Source organism: Hakea prostrata, chromosome 8 (assembly GCF_041222555.1).
Source record: "Hakea prostrata isolate BN-2017 chromosome 8, UWA_Hpros_2, whole genome shotgun sequence".
Lineage (NCBI taxonomy): Eukaryota > Viridiplantae > Streptophyta > Magnoliopsida > Proteales > Proteaceae > Hakea > Hakea prostrata.
In genome coordinates, this window is record NC_142607.1 from 38135335 (window position 1) to 38158475 (window position 23141).

At 38.6% G+C, this 23141-nt stretch overlaps 1 protein-coding gene across 1 annotated transcript in view; it reads right to left on the reverse strand.

The window, feature by feature from the left end:
* The window catches only part of LOC149007773 (disease resistance protein L6-like), a 32841-nt gene extending 14880 nt beyond the window's left edge, over positions 1-17961 (reverse strand). The window contains exons 1-2 of the mRNA XM_089166687.1: positions 17456-17961; positions 16854-17372 (exon numbers count right to left, since the gene is read on the reverse strand). Coding sequence (XP_089022813.1) covers positions 16854-17372; positions 17456-17907 — 971 coding nt within the window. The 5' untranslated portion in view covers positions 17908-17961. The remainder of the gene's footprint in view (positions 1-16853; positions 17373-17455) is intronic.
* Positions 17962-23141: the final 5180 nt, after the last annotated feature.

Here is a 23141-nt window from a genome sequence, read left to right on the forward strand (position 1 = left end):
TTTTATTTCTTCCATGTGATGATACCACTCAACACTTGTGAACATTAAATAAAAAGTAAAAGGAATCGGGGGTCCCCTTGGGATATACCCCTTGTTGGGGTGGCTCTCCCGGCTTAATATAATGATTCATGTGTCAAGATCATTTGAAATCAAAAGCTTGGGAACAAAAGCTGATTGGATTGGATTGATAATACTCAAGAGGATCTCCTTCAATTGGCCCACCATGATATTTAATATGAGTTTTTTTTTACTACACCTTCAAGGTTAATAGGCCTGAATTGTTCAGGTTTTTATGGTGTTGGACTCTTTGGAATGAAGCAAACATAAGTCTTGTTTAATTCTCGGTCCAACTCTCCCTCACGAAAAAACTTGATGATGACCTCCACAACTTGGGTTTTTGTGAGTACACCTCTTCTATGCTTGTTGTGCAATGGTCATCTTCTTATTGCAACTTAAAATCATGTTATTATTTTTGCCTTTATTTTCACTTGTAATGGATGAATAACTAAAGACATTCAAGATGAGGTCTCTCGGTGTATGGTTTTTGTTGATAATATTGTGTTAATAGACAAGACTCAAGTGGGGATTAATACCAAGTTAGAATCATGGATAGCATAATGTAGTACTGTATTTGATTGATAAAATGGTAGCCAAATAGGACCTTTCACAGGGAATCAAGTTCAAATTTGATAGATTTAAAATGAAACAGAATTCAGATATAAAAGAGGGCTGAAACTAGAGTGGTATTATAAGGATAGTAGCATAAAAGTATGGGCTGAATAAATCTTGAATATAGGGGCAAAACCATAATGAAGAAATTGAAAGGACAATATGAGGGAATTGAGAATAAAAATGTAACACCCAAGCTTCACACCGTAAGGTGGATCAATTGGATCGAACACCAACCTACCTTGATCAAACAAGGACTCTCCATAGAGAAGGAATGCTAACAAACAAATTTGATTTCAATTGATGAGTTTTGAGTTGTGTGTCCTCACCTCCTACATAAGTTTCTTTAAATAGCATTCTAAAGAGACATAAACATTAATAGTAACATCCAACCACTAGCTAACACCACCTACCTATTAATAACTCAACTACTACCTACCACTTGACAAAGAAAAACTCTTTTGACAATGAGTTCTTTTATTTTCAAAGCACAACCACTTTTATTGAATTTTTAAGAACTAGACTTGGGCTTAGGTCTAGACAATGGAGATCAAAATATGTGGGCTAACTTTAACCCACTAAAACAATCCTAGCCCATCAATGGGCTTCTTCTTTCTTAAATATGTCTTCAATTCTACATCAACTCTCTCTGGCTTAAAAACATTCATCTCCGATGAATGAATGAATGACATGAAATATTCATACAAATCGGGGTCAAGTTTCTTGAAATTGTCAGCATGAATCCAAGTGCTATCATGTCGTGGACAATTCTTCCATTTGACGAGGAAAGCATGGTATCCAGTGCCACGACCAGTGGTTTTGTAAGAGTCACCCATAACCTCCTCAATGATCTCAGTGATTGGTGGCTTGAGTTGGGGTAGCCTCAACATTTGTTCAATGTCTCCATCATTAGAGTGGTGTCCTACATTAAGATGTAAGTCACCCACGTTGAAGACATTGCTTATGTTCATTTCTTTTGGTAGCTCGAGTACATAAGCATTTAGTCCAATGCGTTTCAGCACATTGTATGGATCCATCTTCTTTGGATGGAGTTTGTTGTTACCCCATGTTGGAACCTTTTTGGATTGACACGAACCATCACCATGTCTCCCGATTGAAACTCCACATATCGTCAATGACGAGCTGCTGTAGCCTTGCAGACATCATTACTGAGACCTATTCTTATATGAACATCAGCATGTACCTCTGTGATATGGCACAAAAACTCGTCAGTCTCAATACTCATGCATGCTTATGGTGGTAGTGGGATGAGGTCTATAGGCTGTCGGGGTTGAACTCCAAGTAGAAACTCAAATGGAGTATGACCTGTCGTATGATTAATTGAGCTGTTGTAACAAACTCAGCTATGTCGATTATGGACGACCATGTCTTCTCATTATCATGTACCAAGCACCTCAGTAAGTTTCCACTTTGATTCACCACCTCTGTCTGCCAGTCAGTTTGTGTATGGAATGTAGTTGAAAAATGTAACTTTGTGTTAGTTTTCAGCCACAATGTCTTCCAAAAGTAGATTATGAACTTGATGTCATGATCTGAGACAATGCTACTCAGTAGCCCATGTAGTTGTACAGCCTCCTTAAAGAATATCTTTGCAATGTGAGATGCATCAAAGGTCTTGTGACATGGTATAAAGTGAGCCATCTTTGAGAATTGGTCAACCACAACCATCATAGAGTTGTATCAATCTTTTTTTGAGGGAAGCCCAAGTATGAAATCAATACTAATATCAATCCAAGGTGCATGAGGAACTGGTAATGGTGAGTACAGACCTACATTTGGCTTCGTTTCCTAGGCTAGTTGGTAGACTCTACTCTCTTGATTACATTATCAACATCCTCTGCAATATGAGGCCAATAATACCAATCAGTAACTTGTACTAGTCTTATCCCTCCAAAATGCCCTCCCAAACCTCTACCATGCAACTCCCATATTATGTGATGTCGTAGGGAGGAATTTGGAATGCATAACCGATTTCCCAAAAACAAATACCCATAGTGAAGTGAGTATTTATAATGTTGCCTGCCTTGCTCTAACTCCTTGTATGGCATGCTGAAATCTTTGCTAGATGCATACTTATCACGTATCTGATAAATGCTAACTGCATGTGCTAAGAATGTGCTAAAAGTAAGTACTTTTCGACTCAATGCAACAGCCACTGTATCCTCCTTTCTAGCTTTGTACTTCATTGCAAACGCAAACTCTTGTAGATAAGAAACCCATTTAGCATATCTGTTCCTAATCAACTTCTATGAATGTTTATACTTGAGGGCCTCATGATCAGAATAGAGAATGAACTCTTTGCCAAAAAGATAATGTCTCCAATGGCGTAACACATGTACAACAACATAAAGCTCCAGATCATATGTCGAATAGCATCACTTGGCATCATTGAGTTTCTCGCTATAGAAAGCGATGGGGTGCCCTTCTTGCATCAATACACCTCCTAGACCAGTATGTGAGGCATCAGTTGCTACCTCAATATACAGTCAAAATTTGGTAGGCAAAGTATTGGAGCCTCTGTCACCTTTTGCTTGATAAGATGAAAGGCTTTGGTTGCCGCTGTTGTCCACTTAAACTCGCCCTTGCCTTGCTTCAAACACTCAATAATAGGTACCAAGACTGCACTAAAGTTCCAAATGAATCTCCTGTAGAATGATGCAAGTCCATGAAAACTACGAAACTCGATGATTGTCTTCGGCATAGGCCAATCTATTATACTTTTTATCTTCTTTGGATCAGCTTCAACCCCCTGTGATGAGACAATAAAACCAAGGAACACTAACCTTTGGTAGCATAAAGGAGCATTTCTTGAGATTGAAATATAGCTTCTCATGGCAAAGCACTCTTAAGACTTGTTGTAGATGATCGATGTGATTATTTGGATGATTGTTGTAGATCAATATATTATCAAAGTATATGACTAAAAATTGACAAATAAAAGGACAGAGTATGTGTGCCATAACCCTCATGAATGTGCTAGGTGCATTCATCAGACCAAAAGGCATGACTTCCATTCGAATAGTCCATCCTTGGTCTTGAAGGCAGTCTTCCACTCGTCTCCAGGTCGAATACGAATCAGATGATAGCCACTTCTAAGATCTAATTTAGAAAAGATCTTAGCCCCCGGATAGCATGTCTAACATGTTATGAAGCCGTGATATAGGAAACCTATACTTGACTATAATCTTATTGATTGCTCTACTGTCCACACACGTGTCATGAGCTATCCTTCTTTGGAGTGAGTAATGTTGGTATGTCACATTGACTTAGGCTCTCCTAAATGAATCCTTTATGTAGCAACTCATTCACCTGCCATTTGAGTTCTTTGTGCTTTGTTGGGCTAAGGAGATAAGCCGGTAGGTTTGGTAACACCAAACCCGGTACCAAATCATGGCATATTGAATATCACGCATAGGAGGTAGCTCATTAGGCAACTCATCAGGAACCACATCAGAAAAATCAAAAAGTAACTCTTTGATGGGTGGAGGGAATGTCACCTCAGGTGGAGGGGTAACTTCCCTTGTAACAAGAGCCAATACCAGCCCTATACCATAGCTAGTGTGAGTGAACTCCTTGTGAGGAACAACCAATAGCTTCTTTTGCAGTATGAACAACAACTTTTGTGCTTCATTGGTCCCCTTTTGGTTGGTCCTCAAGGACCTCCGCTAATGCATTTTAGCTAGGACATTGACTGCGTGGAGGACAGTGTGAAGTCCTTTTAACTTGAATACACACTAGTTTTTCCCCCGTGATTGTAACATCATTATCGTGCATCCATGGTTGACCAAATAGAACATCAGTAAGATGCATAGGGATTACATCACACCATACCTCTTGCTTATATCGATGGAGCTTCAATGGTATGGAACACCGTTGATTTACCTCCAGAGTATTCCCATTCAGTAAGGATACTCGATATGGTTGAGGGTGTTTCTCCACCTTCAAGTTTGCCTTATTCGCAAAAGTGTCTAAAGTAACGTTGACGCAGCTCCCACTATCAACTATCACCAAAGCAGTATTATCTCCAGACTTCATACGGATGTAGAAGATACAATTGTGCCGCCAATCCTCTCCTTTGGTTTCAGCCACCAAGATGTGGCTTACTATAGGAATGCCATAAACATCACATCTACTAGCATCATCCTCATCATATGCAGCTTCGTCATAGTCACCATCATCGAGTGGGTATGAGAGTAGATCAAGATCTTTTTCCACTGCTGACTTTTCAATCTCAGCAATAGCATTAATCTTTTGACGGTGTGGGCAATATTTAGCATAATGTCCAGCTTCTTGACAATGAAAACATTGTGCTTGGCTGCCACTAGTCATAGAGCATTGCCTTATCTTGTCGGGTAGGATATGTGGGTTGAGCAGGGGTTGTTGTAGTAGGTTTTGGTGTTGGACAATTTCGCGTAACCTCCCCAGCTTGGTACCCACACATTCTCTACATCCACAACGCCATAGGCCCCATTGATTTGAGGCCATAAACCCAATTTGAAAAGTGACAAGATTTGATCTCCCTTTTTTGAATTCCTATACGAGAAGAAAGAGAGTCAAATTGTTCCCTATATTCTGCAACTGACAAGTTCCCTTGATGAAAAGAAATTTACTTGTCTTGTTGTTGCAATCGAAAAGTAAATGACAAATACTTCTCTCAGTTTTTCCTTCATTTCCTCCCATGTAGTAAGAGCTCTACCACGATCTTCCGACTCATATTCACGAGTTCTCTACCATTCACATGCAGCTCCAACTAGCTTGATACATGCTAGCTTCATCTTTCGTACCTCCGATAGTTTATACCAATCAGAATAGTCATCCAACGTTGCTAACCAATCATAAAACACTTGAGGATCATGCTTACCTAAGTATTTTTTGAATTCAAGCGCAACCTTTTGAGAGTCACCAACATGCCTATTGAATGTAGGTTGTTCTCCAGCGAAAGAACAACGAAATAACTTCGTAGGTGCTCCTTAAAAGTTGGTTGCATAACTGGAATCCTTTGGAGGTCTTCTCCTTATATTTCTCCAAGTAGGAAATTGGCTATAGAATGAGCTGGTTGGAATTCATCACCAAGTGGGCGGGGGGGGGTGAGGAGCATGAGTAGAGGCAGCAACTGTGAGCCTCTCGTCCAGTTGCTTCTAGTTTATAGTGATTTGGTTGCTCAGTTGTGGAAACATCTCCATCATTGCCGCCATATGATTAGTTGGACTAGATGGTCCATAATTTTCACTTTCTGTCATGGCTCTAATACCGAATAATGTAGTATTGTATTTGATTGATCAAAAAAATAGCCAAATTGGACCTTTCACAGGGAATCAAGTTCAGATTTGATAGACTTAAGATGAAACAGAATTCAGATGTGAAAGAGGGTTGAAACTAAAGTGGTATTATAAGGATAATAGCATAACAGTACGGGCTGAATAGATCTTCGAAACATGGGCAAAACCGTGATGAAGAAATTGAAAGGACAATATGAGGGAATTGAGAATAACAATGTAACACCCGAGCTTGACACCGTTAAGTGGATCGAACTCCAACCTACCTTGATCAACACAAGGATTCTTCATAGAGAAGGAATGCTAACAAAGCAATTTGATTTCAATTGATGAGTTTTGAATTTTGTATCCTTACCTCGTACATAAATCTCTTTATATAACATTTTAAAAAGACATGAAACTTAATGTTAACATCCAACCATTAGCTAATACTACCTACATATTAATAATTCAACTATACCCAACTCTTGACAAAGGAAAACTCCTTTGACAATGAGTTCTTTTATTTTCAAAGCACAACACTTTTTATTGAATTTTCAAGAACTACACTTGGGCTTCGGTCTAGAGCATGGAGATCAAAATATGTGGGCTAATTTTAACCACTACAATAGTCCTAGCCCATGGCTTCCATGGGCTAATTTGGGTGATAGCTTTAGGCCTTTGATGGGTCTAACCCAATGGACTTCTTCTTTCTTAAATATGTCTTCAATTCTACATTAGAGTAGTTTTTTAAGCAAAAGGCTATAAATTAAGTCAAACAAAGATAGAATATCTAGTTTGTAACTTTAGTCATGATCAAGCAGAGGATGGAGGTGGTGAAACTTGACGATAAGGAGATTCCTCAGGATGATTGTTTTAGGCGTACATAGGTTCAATCATAAATAAGAGAGGTGATAAAGAGGATTATGATTAACCAAAAAAAAAGATAAAGAGGATTATGTTTCCCAAAGAATTAAAATAGAGTGGATGAATGGAAAGATGTGTCTAGGGTCTTTTGTGATCGACGTATTCCATTAGAGCTTAAAGGAAAATTCTATAAGACCATCATTCAACCAACTATGATGTAAATGCAGAGTGTTGGGTTGTTAAAAAGAATCATATAAATAAACTTAGTATAACAAAAATGAGGATGCTAAGATGGATGAGTAACAAAACTAGGAAAGGTAAGATAATGAATGATTATATTAAAGTTGGTCTAGGAGTTCCTCTCATAAGTGATAAGCTTCAGAAAAGTTATTTGGGGTGGCATGACCATGTTCAACAAAGACCTATAAATGCCCATGTATGGAGAAGTGAGATAATCCAGATTGAAGGAACTAGAAGAGCTAGGGGTAGACCTAAGATAATCTTAAGAGAAGTGGTGATAAATGATATGCATAGCTTAGACCTTGTATCTAGCATGGCTTCAATCAGAACTGATTAGAAAGCAATAATCCATGTAGTTGATCCCATTTAGTTGAAACAAGGCCTATCATTGTTCTTTTTTTCTTTTGTTGCTTGTTGGATTGTTGTAGCATGAAAGAATGCCAAGTTCTTGTCCCCATCCTCAATCCATTCTACTCTAGCCTATTGCAATTCACAAAATCCCCCCCCCCCCAGTAAGCTCTTCTTCAAGTTGAGATTCCAACATCGTTTCGGCCAACTGAGACCCATATGAAGAAGGCTTGCTTTGCAGCTCAACTAGCTTTTCTTTCAAAACACCAATTTTTGGTTGAGGATGCCCAAAGACATGCTTATTCCATCTCTTCAGTTCTCTTCAGTGTACTTGCTTTTTACCAAGCTGTGAGGATGGGGTACCTAAACACAGTTGATGCCATGCATGAATGACTATGTCTTTACATCAGGCGTGCCTAATCCATGCCACCACAAATCTAAAAGATCTAGGTCTGGTTGAACATCCACCATTAGTGCAAACTACAATTGGATTGTGATCCAAGACCCATGCCAGGTCTACATTCTCATACAACAATCTCATATCGTATTCACTATTACTGGGATCCAGTCTAATTCTACCGAGCTTGAACATTTGTTACTCTATGTAAAAGTTGATCCTATTGGAGCCTATATCCATCAAATTACACTGTTTCATTGTGTGCCTAGAGCCATCACAATCACTTCTCCCTTCTCGGTTTCCATATTCTCTTTCATGGAAATCTAAGAATGAGTTGAAATCACCAAGGCTTGTCCATTCTTCTTGCTGATTCCTACCCAACCGAATAATGGTGCACCATAAGCTATATTGAGCTTCTCTGTGGTTCCCTGTAGAAACATGTTAGCCAAATTTTTCTCCCATTCTCCATTGGCACATTAACAGACTGGTGTATTGTATTTTCAGCTGTATTGGCTCATTCCATGATAACACCAAGCCCCTAATCATTCCTCATAGCTCCGCAGTGAACTGAAAATAAATCTTAACCATGTTCTAACCTTCATAACCTTTTCATCCTTGCATTTAGATTCCATAAGAAATATAATACCCCAATTCCTTGAAATTCAGTTTAATTTGAATTTTTGAAATTTCCCAGATGAAGTTTCTTCCAGAGTCCAGATCACTTTAGAGTCAAGCTAAAGTGAAAATGAGGTTAGTAGAAACTTAGTATTATTTTACTAGAATTTATGAAATTTAATAATATGGGGGTTTTTGCATTTAGACTCTTGGTGCCAGAAACCCTAGGTTTGGGCTACCTTAGGTGGTTTTGAGCCCAATTAGGATTTAGTGGGGGTAATTAAGTGATTAAAATAACACTATAAAGGTGTAACTTAAAAACAAGGGCAAAAATGACTAAAATACCATTGGTGGTAAAAATTACCAAATTGCCCCTGGTGGGGTAGGTGCCATTAAGTCATTGTTGACCTACCACATGGGGGTATCAGGCCTTAAATAGTGTTTAGGCATTTAATTAAACCCATGTGACGAATTAAAATCACTTAAGTATGGGTAATTAGTAATTAATGACAAAGGGGTAAAATGGTCATTTTAGTTTTATAGCGGGTGTTCGACCCATAGGCCCATATAAAAGGGACCCAAATCATGAAAAAGGGATATTTTCAGCCCTGCAAAGAGGTAGACGAAGAAGAAGGTGAAGCTATAAGGCGCCTAAAGTAGGTGATTTTGGTTAGGGCTTTGGTTTCTCCTTAAAGATAGATCAATTCACAACCTAAATATTTTGGATTAAGCCACGTGCCAAGTATATGAAGTAACACTCGAATTTGGAACTAGGAAAGGTGAGATTACAAGTTTAAACCATGATTTAAGCTCACCAATGTTAGAAACCTAGGTTTAGTGAGGTTAATCTAGTACTTATGCAACCAATTTGTTAAATAAGCCCAAACCAGAATTAGGGCTTGTGTAATTCCGGAGTACACTGTTTTAGCAGACCTGAATTGATACATGTTCAATGTGTAATTTATGCTATTATACCCAAAATGCCCTTATATAAACCTAAAATCCAAATTTGGGCTTGACCTAATGCCGCAATGATTTTAATCTTACCACTGGGGGTGGTGGTCTAGTGGTCCCAAGCTCACTCCCAAGTGGTTTGGTAAACCTCATGTCCCACGTTCGAATCCCCTCTACTCCTCTGTTTCTTGCATTGGACAGTTGTGTGCTCTTTGGCCTGGGCATGAGTGCTACCGGCTTTTGTGGACTATACTAGGCCTCCGGTGGGTCTCCGCTGACGGGGCCAGTGCTTGCGCTGGTAGTGCACAGGGCTAATGCTTGCATAGGTCGCACTCGATAAAAAGTCCGAACATTGCGTAGCGGGGGGGCGCTAGGTCGCCGCTACTGCATCCCCTCTTTTGTTTACCAAAAAAAAAATGATTTTAATCTTTAAGGGTAGAGTATGAACCCCTCAACTAGGGCTTGAATTAGTCAATTGATTAAGTATTTGATAGAAGCCCTAAGGGCTTGATCACTTTGGGACAGCTTTGAACTGTTTGGTTAAGTATAGGGCAAAAGCCCCAATTTGGTAATGGGATGAAACCCTAATCTGGGGAAATGTATGTTGCCCTATAATTTGTGGAATGCTAAGGTGTTTGGCCTGTTGATTGTGTTATGTTCATGTTGTTCTTAATGTGGAAGAGCTCAATTAGGGCAGAAATGGAACATTGACTCGTTGTAAGCCTTGATTTAGGCGATTCAGGCCCTGATGTATTGAGGGCAGCTTGGTATGACCAATGGGTCATGTTTAATGGGCTGGGCAGGTCTTTATTGAGGTATTAGGTATGGTAACAGCATAGGATTTAATCCATGAGTAGTGTATCGGAGGTTAGTCTATTAAAAGAAGCTCAAAACAAGAAAAGAAGTAAAGGCCATTCAGTGATCCGGTTAAGCCCTAAATTGGGACTCAATAAGGAGGAATTAGGAGGCTAAATCTAACCCAAGAGAGTGTAAGAAGTGTATGAAGACTTAGGGGAGAAATTCCAGCTGAATCAGCCCTAAAGGGCAGCTCCATGGCATCCAGAGCAGCCCTGGAGCAATGCACTAGGAGCAGCTGATTTAGCAGATCTGTAGCTCCTTGCTCTGCTCTTTGGGCTAGAGTTCCAAGTGCATAGCCTAGTTTTTCCCCGGGAGCTCTAATACTTCTAACCTTGGGAGCAACCCATAGTCACCAACTCAGATCTGATGCAGCAGGGTTTGACCTAAAATAAATAGTCTAAGTACGTCTTAGGCTGAAGGTAAATTGAATGTTTCCAATATGATAGGCAAAGTCCGAAATTGAAATCTGGAATTCAAGTTCAAGCACCAAAGCCGAGAAGACTAAGCAATTTGGCTAAGGTGGGTGAATCTTAGGCTTCTCTGTTTATCTCCCTTGGTCATGCATTCATGTGATATTTTACATGCATGGCATGGCATAATGATGTTGTTGATTGCTTTGCATTATATATTTGCATCTCTTGTGGGGCTGGACAGTGGTGGTGGTGGTATTGGTGAGTATACCACTTGTGTGATGTGTGTGCAGCCTGTGACTATTCTTAAGCCACTATGATATGTTTATATGTTGAGGGTACTGTGACTATATGATTATGACATGGATTTGCCGTGGGCAACATGATATGTAATTTGATATTTCTAATGTCCAAGTGGCGTTTATGATAAAGATGCACCATATTAATTGTATCATCCATATTGATTGATTCTATTATTGCACACATGGCCTTTAGTATGACTATGGTATGTGACATAGGTTCAGACTTTAGACCATGTATATCATCATGGTAGAATGCATAGTTAGGGCATCCCCAATGCTGCACCCCTTGCCAACAAAGGAATAGGTGTTGACCAACCAATGTGAGCCCAAGATGATGTTATGAGATATTTGTGTGTTATATGATATGTTTGGCCACATGCTTGCCCGGGGGAAATGTGAGTAGCCAATTTGAAGGACTCATCCAACAGTGCCCGCTTGTGCTTGCTAGTCGACTTCCAGCCTTACTATTGAAGTACCTCCCATGTTCCTTGTGGTCTCCTTCTATTACTAGATGCGCTCTTTCTCCTTGGAGTGGATGCAAAAGCCTTTTTTTTATTTAGTTTTGATGAAAATTGCCTACTGCAAAGTCAAGACCTAAGGTCTCCACATGATGCATGTCGTAAATACAATTGACACAACTACACTTAGGAATAAAGGCCAATTGGAGGGGAAGACTAGCTGTTTAAGGAGGTTGAAACCTATGTGTCATAACTTTGGAAATGACCTTCATAGCAGCTTTGCTTAAGCTTACCCATCTAAATTGTAGGATTGTCTATGGAATGACACATTTAGGGAGCAAGCATACCAATGTATTGATACCTACAAGAAAATTTCCATTGATAAAAAAAGTCATGGACAAAAGCTAAGAGATCATTACTTCTAAGGTCCCATAATTTTTTATAGAAATTGGGGTGGGGGGACCCCATCAGGCCCTCACACCTTCAATGGTCCCATCAGCATTTATAATAGCTTGTTTCAGTTCCTCTGAGGTAGATGGTGCACACATCCAATTATTGGTCTCATCATCATTACAGGTCTAATGTATTAAAGTCCTTGCAATTGAGGCATATCAATGGGTTCATGTTTGAAGGTTTGGTCATAATAAAGGATAATTTCAGAAAAATAACTCAGATTCATATTTGGTCCAAGTACCTAGGGGAAGGCAGGGCTTTAAGATTTTATTAGGATGGTGTTGTTGCACTATGCATGCATGGAAATAGGCTGTGAGTTATGATCTACCCATTGCAGCTAAAGGGCCCTGAACTTCTATTGCCAGATCACTTTCTATTTGTTTGATTGTTCTTCCATTTCCTCTTGGACCTTCTAGATCTTCCGCAGATTCTCTTCGTTACTAGGCCCACCTTGTACCTCCAATCTCTTGGATAAAGTTTGTAATTGATGTTGTACCTTGCCAAAAAGTTGTTGGTTCCTTCATTTGGATGATAAATGCAAACCTGCAGTGCCTTGAGATTACCTTCCAAGCTTTTGTTGCAACTTGATTACACTACTCATGCCTCAACCATGTTGCCTCAAACCTCGATGTTCTAGGATATTTCGACAGCTTGGGCATCCAATACTATCAATTTGTTATCTCATCCAAATGCAACCTTAACCAAAACCACCGATCTCTCATATGAATTAAGCCATGCTACATTCGTAAATGCTCAACTGAGTTTCATCCTAGCAGTTTCTATACCCAAAAGCTAATTGCACCATATAAACCTTGGCCCATGTAATTTCTTAAGCAAATTACCATAAGAAACCATGTCTTCAAAGCCTCTGATTTCCCTATTAGCTATGTTCATTTACCTCCTTTTTCTTTCCAAGAAAGGAAAGAGCTACGTCTCCAATTAGATTGCAATGAGTATGTTGGTTTATCTTAATCAATTTCAATTTATCCCAAACTACTTGCATGTTTGCATTCATGAGGTCCCCATAAATAACAAATAAAAAAAAAGGATTTTGCATTAGGTTTACTGACTTCCACATCTATTATCCTATTACAACTGTGTAATAGATTCACTTGTAACTTTGGGCTCCAAAATAAATCCAACCCACCAGAGTGGCCTATTGGAGGAACAAAATGAAAACTATTCCAATTTAAGCATTCGGCTTATTATTCTATCTTTCTCAAGAAGCACTTAGTCTCCATCAAGAACACAAAGTCAAAAGAGGTATAGCAAGAGAGATTTTTTAGGCTCTTGAACGTTAGGGTCCTCCATAACCGCTACATGTTCTAGCTCAACAACATCATGGCATTCTATGGGGCTGCTATCCTATAACCTTGGATGGGCATGATGTTAAAAAGTGTTATTTCCATAGCCTCCATGTTCAATCTTTTTCTATTGCTGTTGTCTCCTCTTTTTAGGCTTTTGCTTCACTAAAGTATTGGCTCTAGCTTTCTGTGGGTATGTTTTAGCTGGATAGTTGATGAAGGGATTGATATCTGCCCTTGGGCCCCCAAGCTTCATGTTATGTCGTATGGGTAGTGTGAGTTGGGTTATGATCACTGAGGTACATTCATTCAGTTGTGAATTTGGCTTATAAGAAGAGAACATACTTGGCATGTGGTATTGGGTTGGGTGGTGTGACATGGGGGCAGGCATAGGTTAAGGCCTGATGAGGATTAGGGTTTACCTAGGACTGTAGATTTGGTGTTTCTGTGGTCTAATGTGCCACGTTGACCATAGTGGGGCCAGAAGAATGAAAAAGGGGTTTTATGATGTTTTTGAATGGGTACAGTAGTGGATTGGGTATGTAGGTTAGATAATAAGGACAAGTGGGTTGTTTGGGCTATAGGTCATTGCAAAAAGGTTTGAAGAATTTGTCTGGTTAATGAATTCAAGTGGGATGTTGGGAATTGATCATGCTGACTTGAAGAGGGAATAATGTTGAACAGTGTAGATATCACAGATTCAGGGGATGCAGTTACGTTCTCATGATTAGTGGGATTTAGTGGGGACCAATGAGACGGTGGGGAGTGGATAGGGGACATTTGTCTTGTACTATCAGACCTCTGTTTGGTGCCATCGCCTTGAGACTAGTATTAAAATTCAGGGAGTTCTGGTTGTCAGTTCGTTCATTATGGATTAGAAATGGAGTTTGTCTTTCTTTCTTTTTTCTCGGGGAACTAAGGTTTGTCTAGGCTAGCTTACGTGGAACTTAACTACATCCTCAAAGGTAGCTTTTTCATATCATTTAAATATAAAGTGAGACTTTGCCTCTAGCCTTGAGGAGATTCTAATTTTTGACCTCATATTATGAGACAATGGTCTTTTGCCAACTGAACAACCCCGATTGGTTAACTTGCGGGAGTTTCTCATACCTAAGATTAACTAAAGAATTGATCTTATTCCTGTTCCTATCCTTCAATGGTATAGAGAGCTTTAGCAATTGCATCGTATTCAGATTGATTCAGCAATTGTCATACTCCAAGGTTTAGCCAAATTGTGTTTCTCTGATTAGCATTATCTTTTGAGGATGACCTATCTTCACCACAATTCTACTAGGAAACTCCAACCAATGCAAGTTTGACAACAGAATGTGGAACTAGACCCAGAATGCCATAGAATGCATGGGGATATTATCTTCTCCAGCTAGCACATCACCTCAACAGTAAAATGCTACCTACAACAAGCCTGGAACCTTCATTCTAAAGATCCATTTTGATAAGAACCCATATTTTAGGACTTAGAGAAGAAGGTCAGAAAGGTGAGGACAAAAATTAGAGGACAGGAAATTGTGAAAGAAGATGAATAGAGAGAAGAGACTTAGGAGTTGAGGGATAACATTCTTCCTTTTATGAAATTGCCTTGCCCTATTACATTTATAGTTTAGGACTTCTTCCTATTCTTATGACTGTTTTACCTCTAGTATTCTCTAACCATAATCTACTTTTGAAAAAATGACATCCCAATCCAAATATCCCTTACAATTTACTCTCATATAACCCATACCTACCATATTATGTAAAAGGAAATTGGATGGGGTTTTGGGATTTAGGGACCTTAATTGCTTTAAAAGGCTTTGTTGGCCAAGCAGGTCTGGAGGTTTATTACCACCCCTGACTCCTTCTGGGCTAGGGTCATGTCTACCAAATACCTTAGAAACCAAGATTTTTCTAAGAGTGGCACTACCAAGAAATGGCCTTGGGGTTGGAAAAGTGTCATCGCTGGGAGGGACTTGTTGCTTTTGGGATTGGGAAGGAAAGTGGGTAATGGCACAAACACACTCATTTACCTAGATCCATGGATTCCCTCCCTTCCTTGCAAAACTATAATGAATCATCCCTTCCCTAATGGACCCATTTATGTTAGTGAGCTCATAAATTGGAATGAAAATTCATGGAAAAAACTCTTGTTGAATTCTCTCTTTTCCCCACTGGAAGTGGAAGAGATTATGATGCTACCTATACTATCACAATTTACCCTTCACTCTTGGTACTGGACAAAGCAAGTACAAGGCAAATTCACAGTGAGGTCAGCTTACTTTCTATGCCTTTCACAGGTTCCTAATACTAGTTCTATGGCCTCTTTTTCTTCTTTATCATCATGTTGGAAGGAGATTTGGAACATCCCCAATCTCCCAAAAATTAAACACTTTATATGGAGAGCTACTAGTGAGGCCATTCCCACTAGTGAAAATTTATCTGCAAAGGCTGTCTTTCTCCTTTATGTCTCTTGTGTGGTCAATCTATTGGATCTACATTGCATGCTCTCATTTTCTGTGATTTTTCACAACATTGTTGGCGGGCTTCCCCACTTAGACTTAATTGTTCAGATTTTACTAGGTCATCTATTCATGATTGGATAGATTTCTTACATGCCAAATATAAGAACACAGATGATTTACCATCTATTGACATCAGATGGAGTACTCTTTGCTGGATTATTTGGAGAGCTCGGAATGACTTCCTATTTGAAGGGAAGCGGCCCTCTTTGAAAGGCTCCCTAAGAGCATTTTGGGCTCTCTATTATGATGTGACTTTATATACATCCAATCCTCCTGGAGAGATACCTGATACAACCCCCCTTCCCTTAATTCTCCTATTATTGAATTTCATTTTTAGGTTTCTGTAGATGGAGCTTGGGATAAACATAGTAGAAAGGGAGGACGAGGATGTATTCTTTGGGATTTCCATGGAAGTTTTTTGGCAGCAAAATCATGTCATGGTTTGAGTCTCTCGGCTGCAATGGTGGAGTTGAAAGCTGTTCAGGATGGTTTGCTACTTGCTAGAGATTTGCAAATCACTAAGTTAGTTCTACATTCGGACTGCAAGAGTGTGATTGATGCCATTAATGGTAGTGACAACTCTTTGGACTGGGCATGTTGTTGTTTGGTAGATGAAATTCTTAGACTTAAAAACTCCATTAATTCAATATTTTTTAGCTTTGTTAGTAGATATTGTAATATTTATGCTGACTATATAGCCCGCGGGGCTAAAACGGTTAACTTATTTAGGGTTTGGAGGAACTATCCACCTTTGTTCATGTTGGACCATAATTTTGTTGGCTTCAAGGGCGTTTCCTTAGAGTATCTAATATGAATCTTCTATTGGACAAAAAAAATATAACCCATACCTACCATACCTTGAATTAGTGGGACTCTATTGGGACTTTGTGGGGGCAAGCAAGGAATATAATAGAAGTAAGTGGTATCCAAAGGTGCAACTTTTTCTTTAAGATTTTTTTTCCCCTTCTGTTCTCTCACTTTATTACATTATACGTGGGTCCATACGTTTATTTTCTCACCTTTTTTTAATCTAGTAACCAAATCATGCCTATAGATTAGCAAAAGAGAAAAAAAAAATTATGCCTATAAACAATGGAACGTTAAAAGAAAAATCCTTGCAGAGATATAAAGCCAATAAAACAAAAGGATATATTACTCAAAAGAACATGGTGGATTTGAGAATTACCCATTTACTTGTCGGAGTTCGATTCCCTTTTTCTCCCCTACCACTTTGAGCGCATCTTTCCAACTCTCGATGATCTTGGAATCAAATTTGTCTTTGTTTTTCTGAAATGACGCTTCAACGTTTCCGGTGAGATCGCGAACGTCCGATGGGTTAACGTTGAAGAATATGGGCAGGATCTTTTGACCGTCAGATCTATGGGATTTAACAATGTCAGCAAGTTCCGTAAGACACCATTTGCTATCCGCATAGTTTTCAGAGAAGACGACAATGGAGATTTCAGACTTTCGGATTGCCCAGTACAGGTACGATTCAATCTGTCCCCCAACCCAGAGAGCTTCGTTATCCATAAACACATTGATTCCCACTCTTTTCAATTCTCTGTAGAGAAAACCAGTGAAGTTGTTGCGTGTATCTCCACCCCTGAAACTGAGAAACACATCATAACTTTTAAACCGCTTATTCGTATCCAATATTTCTAAAGTCGAGTCAACAACCAACTTCACTAGCCTTGATTCGTCCCTGCAAACATAAGTCTTTCAATGAGTAGACGAATAGAGGAAGGCAAGCTCCCAGGAATAGGTAAAGACACGGTACAAAATTACCCATTCTCTTGACTGAGATGGAATCCCCTGAGGTTCCCTACCTCCCTGAGCACCTGCATCCATACTTGTACGGTACACGGATCAAAATTATCCTCCAACTCCCGAAATGAATGAGTTCGAACATCCCTCGGTTCAACACCGATGTAGATGGGAAGAATTATTGAAGAGTAAGTCCTTTGCCGCTCAAATATCTCCACCAGTTCTTGGAGGCACCATCTGCTATCTGCATAGTGTTGAGAGAAAACAACGATCGACACTTTGCATATTTTGATCATCTTCAGGGACTCGGATCCGATTTCTTCTCCACCCTGGCCACTCATAAACACACCGATTCGATGTCTTTTCAGATCTCTGTTAAGGAAGCCAGTAAAGTTATTGCCAGTATCTTTACCCACGAAACTGATAAACACATCAGCATCATTTGATCTAGAAGCGTGGGAAAGTGCCGCCATGAATTTCCAGTTACAGTTGCAGTTGCGAAGAGATGGGGAGCGATTTAATAGAAATTCAGCCTTTCTCTTTGGTAGACGTGTAATTCGACTTTTGGTTTATAGTAAGATTTAGAGAAGACCTTGATTAGTCAACTTTGGTAGTTGGTGGCATCCACTTGATTGTTTTATTTTTAATTTTTTTATGCCAGCTTGCGCGCACCACCACAATTCTCAGGGAAAGGGTAGGGCTGCAACTGGGCCAGGCTTTTGCAATCCCAAGCTCAGTCCCATATAGTATAATTTGAGCCCATTCCCGCCCTAGCCCTAGTTCAGGGCCAATGATTATTCTCCCTGGCCCTAAGCCCTACAGGGCCAAGCCGAGCCCTTTCCCGCCCTAATTGGACCTAATTGGGCCGAGTCAGGATGGGTTGGCCCTGATTAACCCTGATTGGCCCTGTCCCTGGCCCTGATTGGCTCTATCCCTGACCCTGATTGGCCCAGGCCCTAATTGGCCTTCTCCCTAGCTTTAATTGGTCATATCTTTGGTCATAAATATCAAATGTAAGACCGGTAGTAATTAAAATACATATTAAAGTAATTCAATTCTTAAATTCCAAACTCAGTTCTGGAAAATAAAATAGTAAAGATGTCAACAAATAATCCAAAACTTATATTCAATATGTATTTAACTATTTATATCCATTTAGATTTTAGAGAAATAGAGAAATCCAAATTTCTAGGATTTTTTAATTTGTTATTCGATGAAAATTATAGTTATTATATGTAAGCTCGAAGGGAAAAATAAAAAGATTTATCTCAATTCTCAATTAATTTCTAACTTCTAAGACAATGATCAAACTTCATTCCAAATTTCCAATTTGTCTTTCCCCCAAGTCTCTCTCTCTCTCTCTCTCTCTCTCTCTCTCTCTCTCTCTCTCTCTCTCTCTCTCTCTCTCTCTCTTATTCTGTTTTTTCTCCAGAACAAAGAGTTAAAATTATTCATGAAATAGAATAAGTAGAGAGAAGAATTGTAACTAAATTTAGGCATATTTGAAAGTCAAGTCAATTATAGAGAATGTCACGCAAACTCTTTTTGTAAACTTAGAAACATCAGAGATTCAGAATTCAAAAGGAATCTGATAAATGAAAATTTTATCTTTAAACTTAAGCCGTAGGTAGGTATGTTTTCATTCACAACTGTTCAATAAATTGTTATCTTTATTCAATACAAAAAATTCATATTCAAAACCTTGTTAACAAGTAAATCGACGATAATTTAGTATTCAACAAAAAAAAAAAGTAATTTTTTCATAGTTACAGAAAATGATGTTTTAGTTACAAACATAGCTATACATTTTTAATAATTTATTTTTAAAATATCATAGTAGATTTGTTAAATATTCATGATGAGAAGTTGGGGTATAGATTTGTTAGATATTAATTCTTTATGTAATAGTTTTTATTATTTATAATATATTATCTCGCCTTAGTCAAAAAACAAAATCAATATTTTATTGAACTAAAAATGACTTTGTTGGAAAAATAAAGATTACCTTAAAAATAATATAAAAAGTGAATTTATAGTCTAATATGATCAAAGTGACTAAATGTCAAAATCAAGACTCATGTCAATGTTAGTATGAAGATCAGGGTAAAAATCTAGTACCGTAGTACATGATCATCGTCAAATTAATATTAAGATTAGAGCCAAAATTAGGGTCAGGATCAGGCCAAAATGAAATAGATGATTATTACATTGGTAATGAGGTTATAATTTATTTTTATTAATTTTCTACAAAACATGATCATGTTTATAAAATTTGACACGTGTCAAGTATCCACCCATATGTATTACAATTAATTCCTCTCCATGTGGGTAGAGGGTCCAGAGTCTTTAGACTCAAATCAGGGCCAGGATCAAGGTCAAGATCAGGGCTAATATCAGGGCCAGGATCAGGGCCAAGATCAAGGCCAGAATCAGGGCAAAAATCAAAGTCAGGATCAGGGCCAAGATCAGGGCCAAAAATCAGGGATGAGCTGGGCGAGCCAGAGAGTAATCCCAGGCCCGCCCTTGGCCCTAGTTCAGGGCCAGAGTATTTTGGCCCTAACCCGCCCTTAGGGCCAAAATCTTTAGCCCAAGCCCTATTCGGGCTCAGGGCGGGTCAGGGCCGCCAGGGCCAAACTTGCACCCCTAGGAAAGGGGCTTCGCCCCTGGCCCCAAGAGGATTCGAACTCTGATCTCTTATGTGGAAAGGTTGGTCTTTTGCCAACTGAGCCACCCTTTGGGACCACATGATTTCCTTTTATTCGTCTCCTCTTTTCCCATCACAAATCTTCAAACGCATTATTAATTACTATTGACCCATGTACTATTTAATCTTATTATATTTTTTATATTTTTTATATTTTTAAAAATTATTAATTCAATTATTGTTGTTTGAGAAAAAAATTTTAAGTCTATTTTTGACACATCTATTTTGTTGTAGATGTATGATATGTGTTCCAACATTACACTAAATGGTTGAAATCTATTTATAAAACACATCAAAGATTTGTAATTAAATTTTAAAAAAAAATTTGATGTAACTTGTAAATGGACCTCAACCTTTTGATGTGATATTGGGATACATGTCACACATCTACAAGAAAATGGATGGTCCATTTCCTTATGAGAAATGGACATGATATTAATCTTGTTGGTTAATGATGATGTAATAAATTTTTTTTTTATTTCAAAATTTCAAAAGAATATTAAAATTTTTATATTACTTATTTATTATATTAAATTATATTATTACCCTCAGTAATTAAGAAAAATAATTACATTAATTTGGTAATTCCTTGTTTCTAGCTTTTATATATCTACTTTTTAATTTAGTGTTTTGTTGAGTTTTGTTATTTACTTTTTAATTCCATGTTATTAATTTTAATCTTATTAGGCTTTTTATTTATTTACTTTCTAATTGACATTATTAATTAAAAAAAATTCTTTTCTTAAGAAAAAAAAAGAATTTAGGAAGTTTTTTTTCAATGGTGTTGATTCTGTACGGTACCGGTAATTCGGTACAGACGGTATGGTATTGAATTTGAAAACCTCATACCGAAACCGTACCATACCGAATTTGTACGGTACAATATGAAAACAATAGTTTAGAAAACAGTACGGTATGAAAAAAAAGGGCACGGTTTGATATACGATTCGGTTTTGTTACAGTATGAAACCCATTTTTTTATTATGGAATTTTTAGCCATTCCTAAACCGCTTCCTTATTGGGGTAAAAACAGAATTTATTAACTAAAGGGAGAATACAACCTACTCCTAATTGGTCAAACATTAGAGGCCAGCGAATATTGGGGGATGGGATGGAGATAGTTAGGAAAGCTTCTTGTGTAAGGGCACTTTCCTTTGCCAGAACATCAGCTATCATATTAGCTTCTCGATAAGTGTGTCGAAAAGTGATAGAAGCGAATGAGAGCTTGAGATTTGTAATGTCAACTATGATGGGGAATAGCTTCCATGGTGTTTTTGGTGGCTTGCGTTGCAAGATGTAGAAAAGAGCCTGATTGTCAGTCTCCACCTCAATGTTGGACAAATTAAAATCATGAGCCCACAACAACGCTTGACGCACTACTAAAGCTTTGATGGTGATTATATCTTGAACCTGTGTGACTCAACCAAAGCAAAATATTATTTTTCCCTCTATGATCCCGAGCTATTCCTCCATATCCGCCTACTTTGTGGATTGAAAAATAGGAACCATCTACATTCAATTTTATGGTGTTGGAATTTGGAGGATCCCATTTAATATGGGGCGGATCAAGACTCAGATGCCCATTATGCAAGGCTCCCTGACTATATAATTGCAGGTTTTTCCAAATACGAAAGGAAACCTTTTTTGGTGAAGGTCTTTCCTGAGTATCAAACTGACCTCTGTATGCTTTCCACATAAGCCATAGTGTTGTGAGAATATTCAAAGGTTGTTCAGCTCAGGGATCATTTTTCCACTGATTGAGGAGGTATACGACTTTGTCCACTAGGTGGCCCAGCTGTTCTAGGATGGTAAAGTGTAAGTTCTCCCAGATTGCATGGGCAAGCTGACAACTAATAAAGATGATATTAGGATTTGTTTGTTGTTCGCCGCAGTGAAGGCATAGTGTGGAGCATGAGCAACCTCGCTGTTCCAACAAAGAAGTGGTAGGCAATTTTTGATGTAGTACTTTCCATAAGAAGTGTTCGACTCAAGGCAAGAGTGGTACTTTCCATAAGCTTTTCCAATTGTGTGTTGGCTGAAAACTACCAATTTTGAAGCCCTTAAATGGGCACAACCATGTTTACCACATCCTGTTTGAAACTTGGATGGACTTAATGCAAGTGAACTAGTGAACTACATAATTTATATCTTGTTTTACTATATAAGTCACAAATTTACAGCAAGTGAACAATGGGCATCCTCCTATGCACTAGAATCATAGGCATGGCAAAGAACCAGATGAGATTACACAACTTTGGACTGTTTTAAAGCAGACCAAAGCAAGACCTAATAAATTGGTTGAACAATTCTCACCCAATAATCTTACTAAATTACAAATTTTTTATCTAAATACATTGTCATCTATCCAGCAGAATCATAGGCATGGCAAAGAACTAGATCAGATTACACAACTCCATGTTTTGTTGCTATGCATCCTCCCTTCCACGCTACATTATTCCCTACAATTTAAAATTTAGTTTTATTATAAAAAATAAAGCTGACCCCTATAAACAAAGTTAAAGAGAAACATATGGATTTAAGGACCGACCGTCCAGTGGTTGTGATACGTAGGGATTATGATCAGACTGGGTTCATACCTGGTCCGACCCTTGACCCCGGTCGAGACGGAAAGAACCGATTTGCTCCCGAGCAAACCGGATCCAGAAGATGGCTTGCTGAAGAAGAAAGCTTATTCGGCTGCAAGCGTGCCCTAATCCTACTTATGGATTAGGGTAATCACCCTAATGATGGCAGACTCGAATTGACGGCTGCGGCTAATCATTATCGAACGGATAAACATCGTATAACCTAAAGGTTATCTCAGGAGTCCTCTACTAGCCCAAACTAGTAGAAGTCTATTGCTCAACGGATCTCACTGATAAGATCCAACGACTACCCGAAGAAGGCTCAAGTGCATCCAACGAAGGAGATTCGAAGGTACACTCTATATAAACCTCACTACCATACAAGGTGAGGGGATCGAAAAGAATACTATCTGAGACT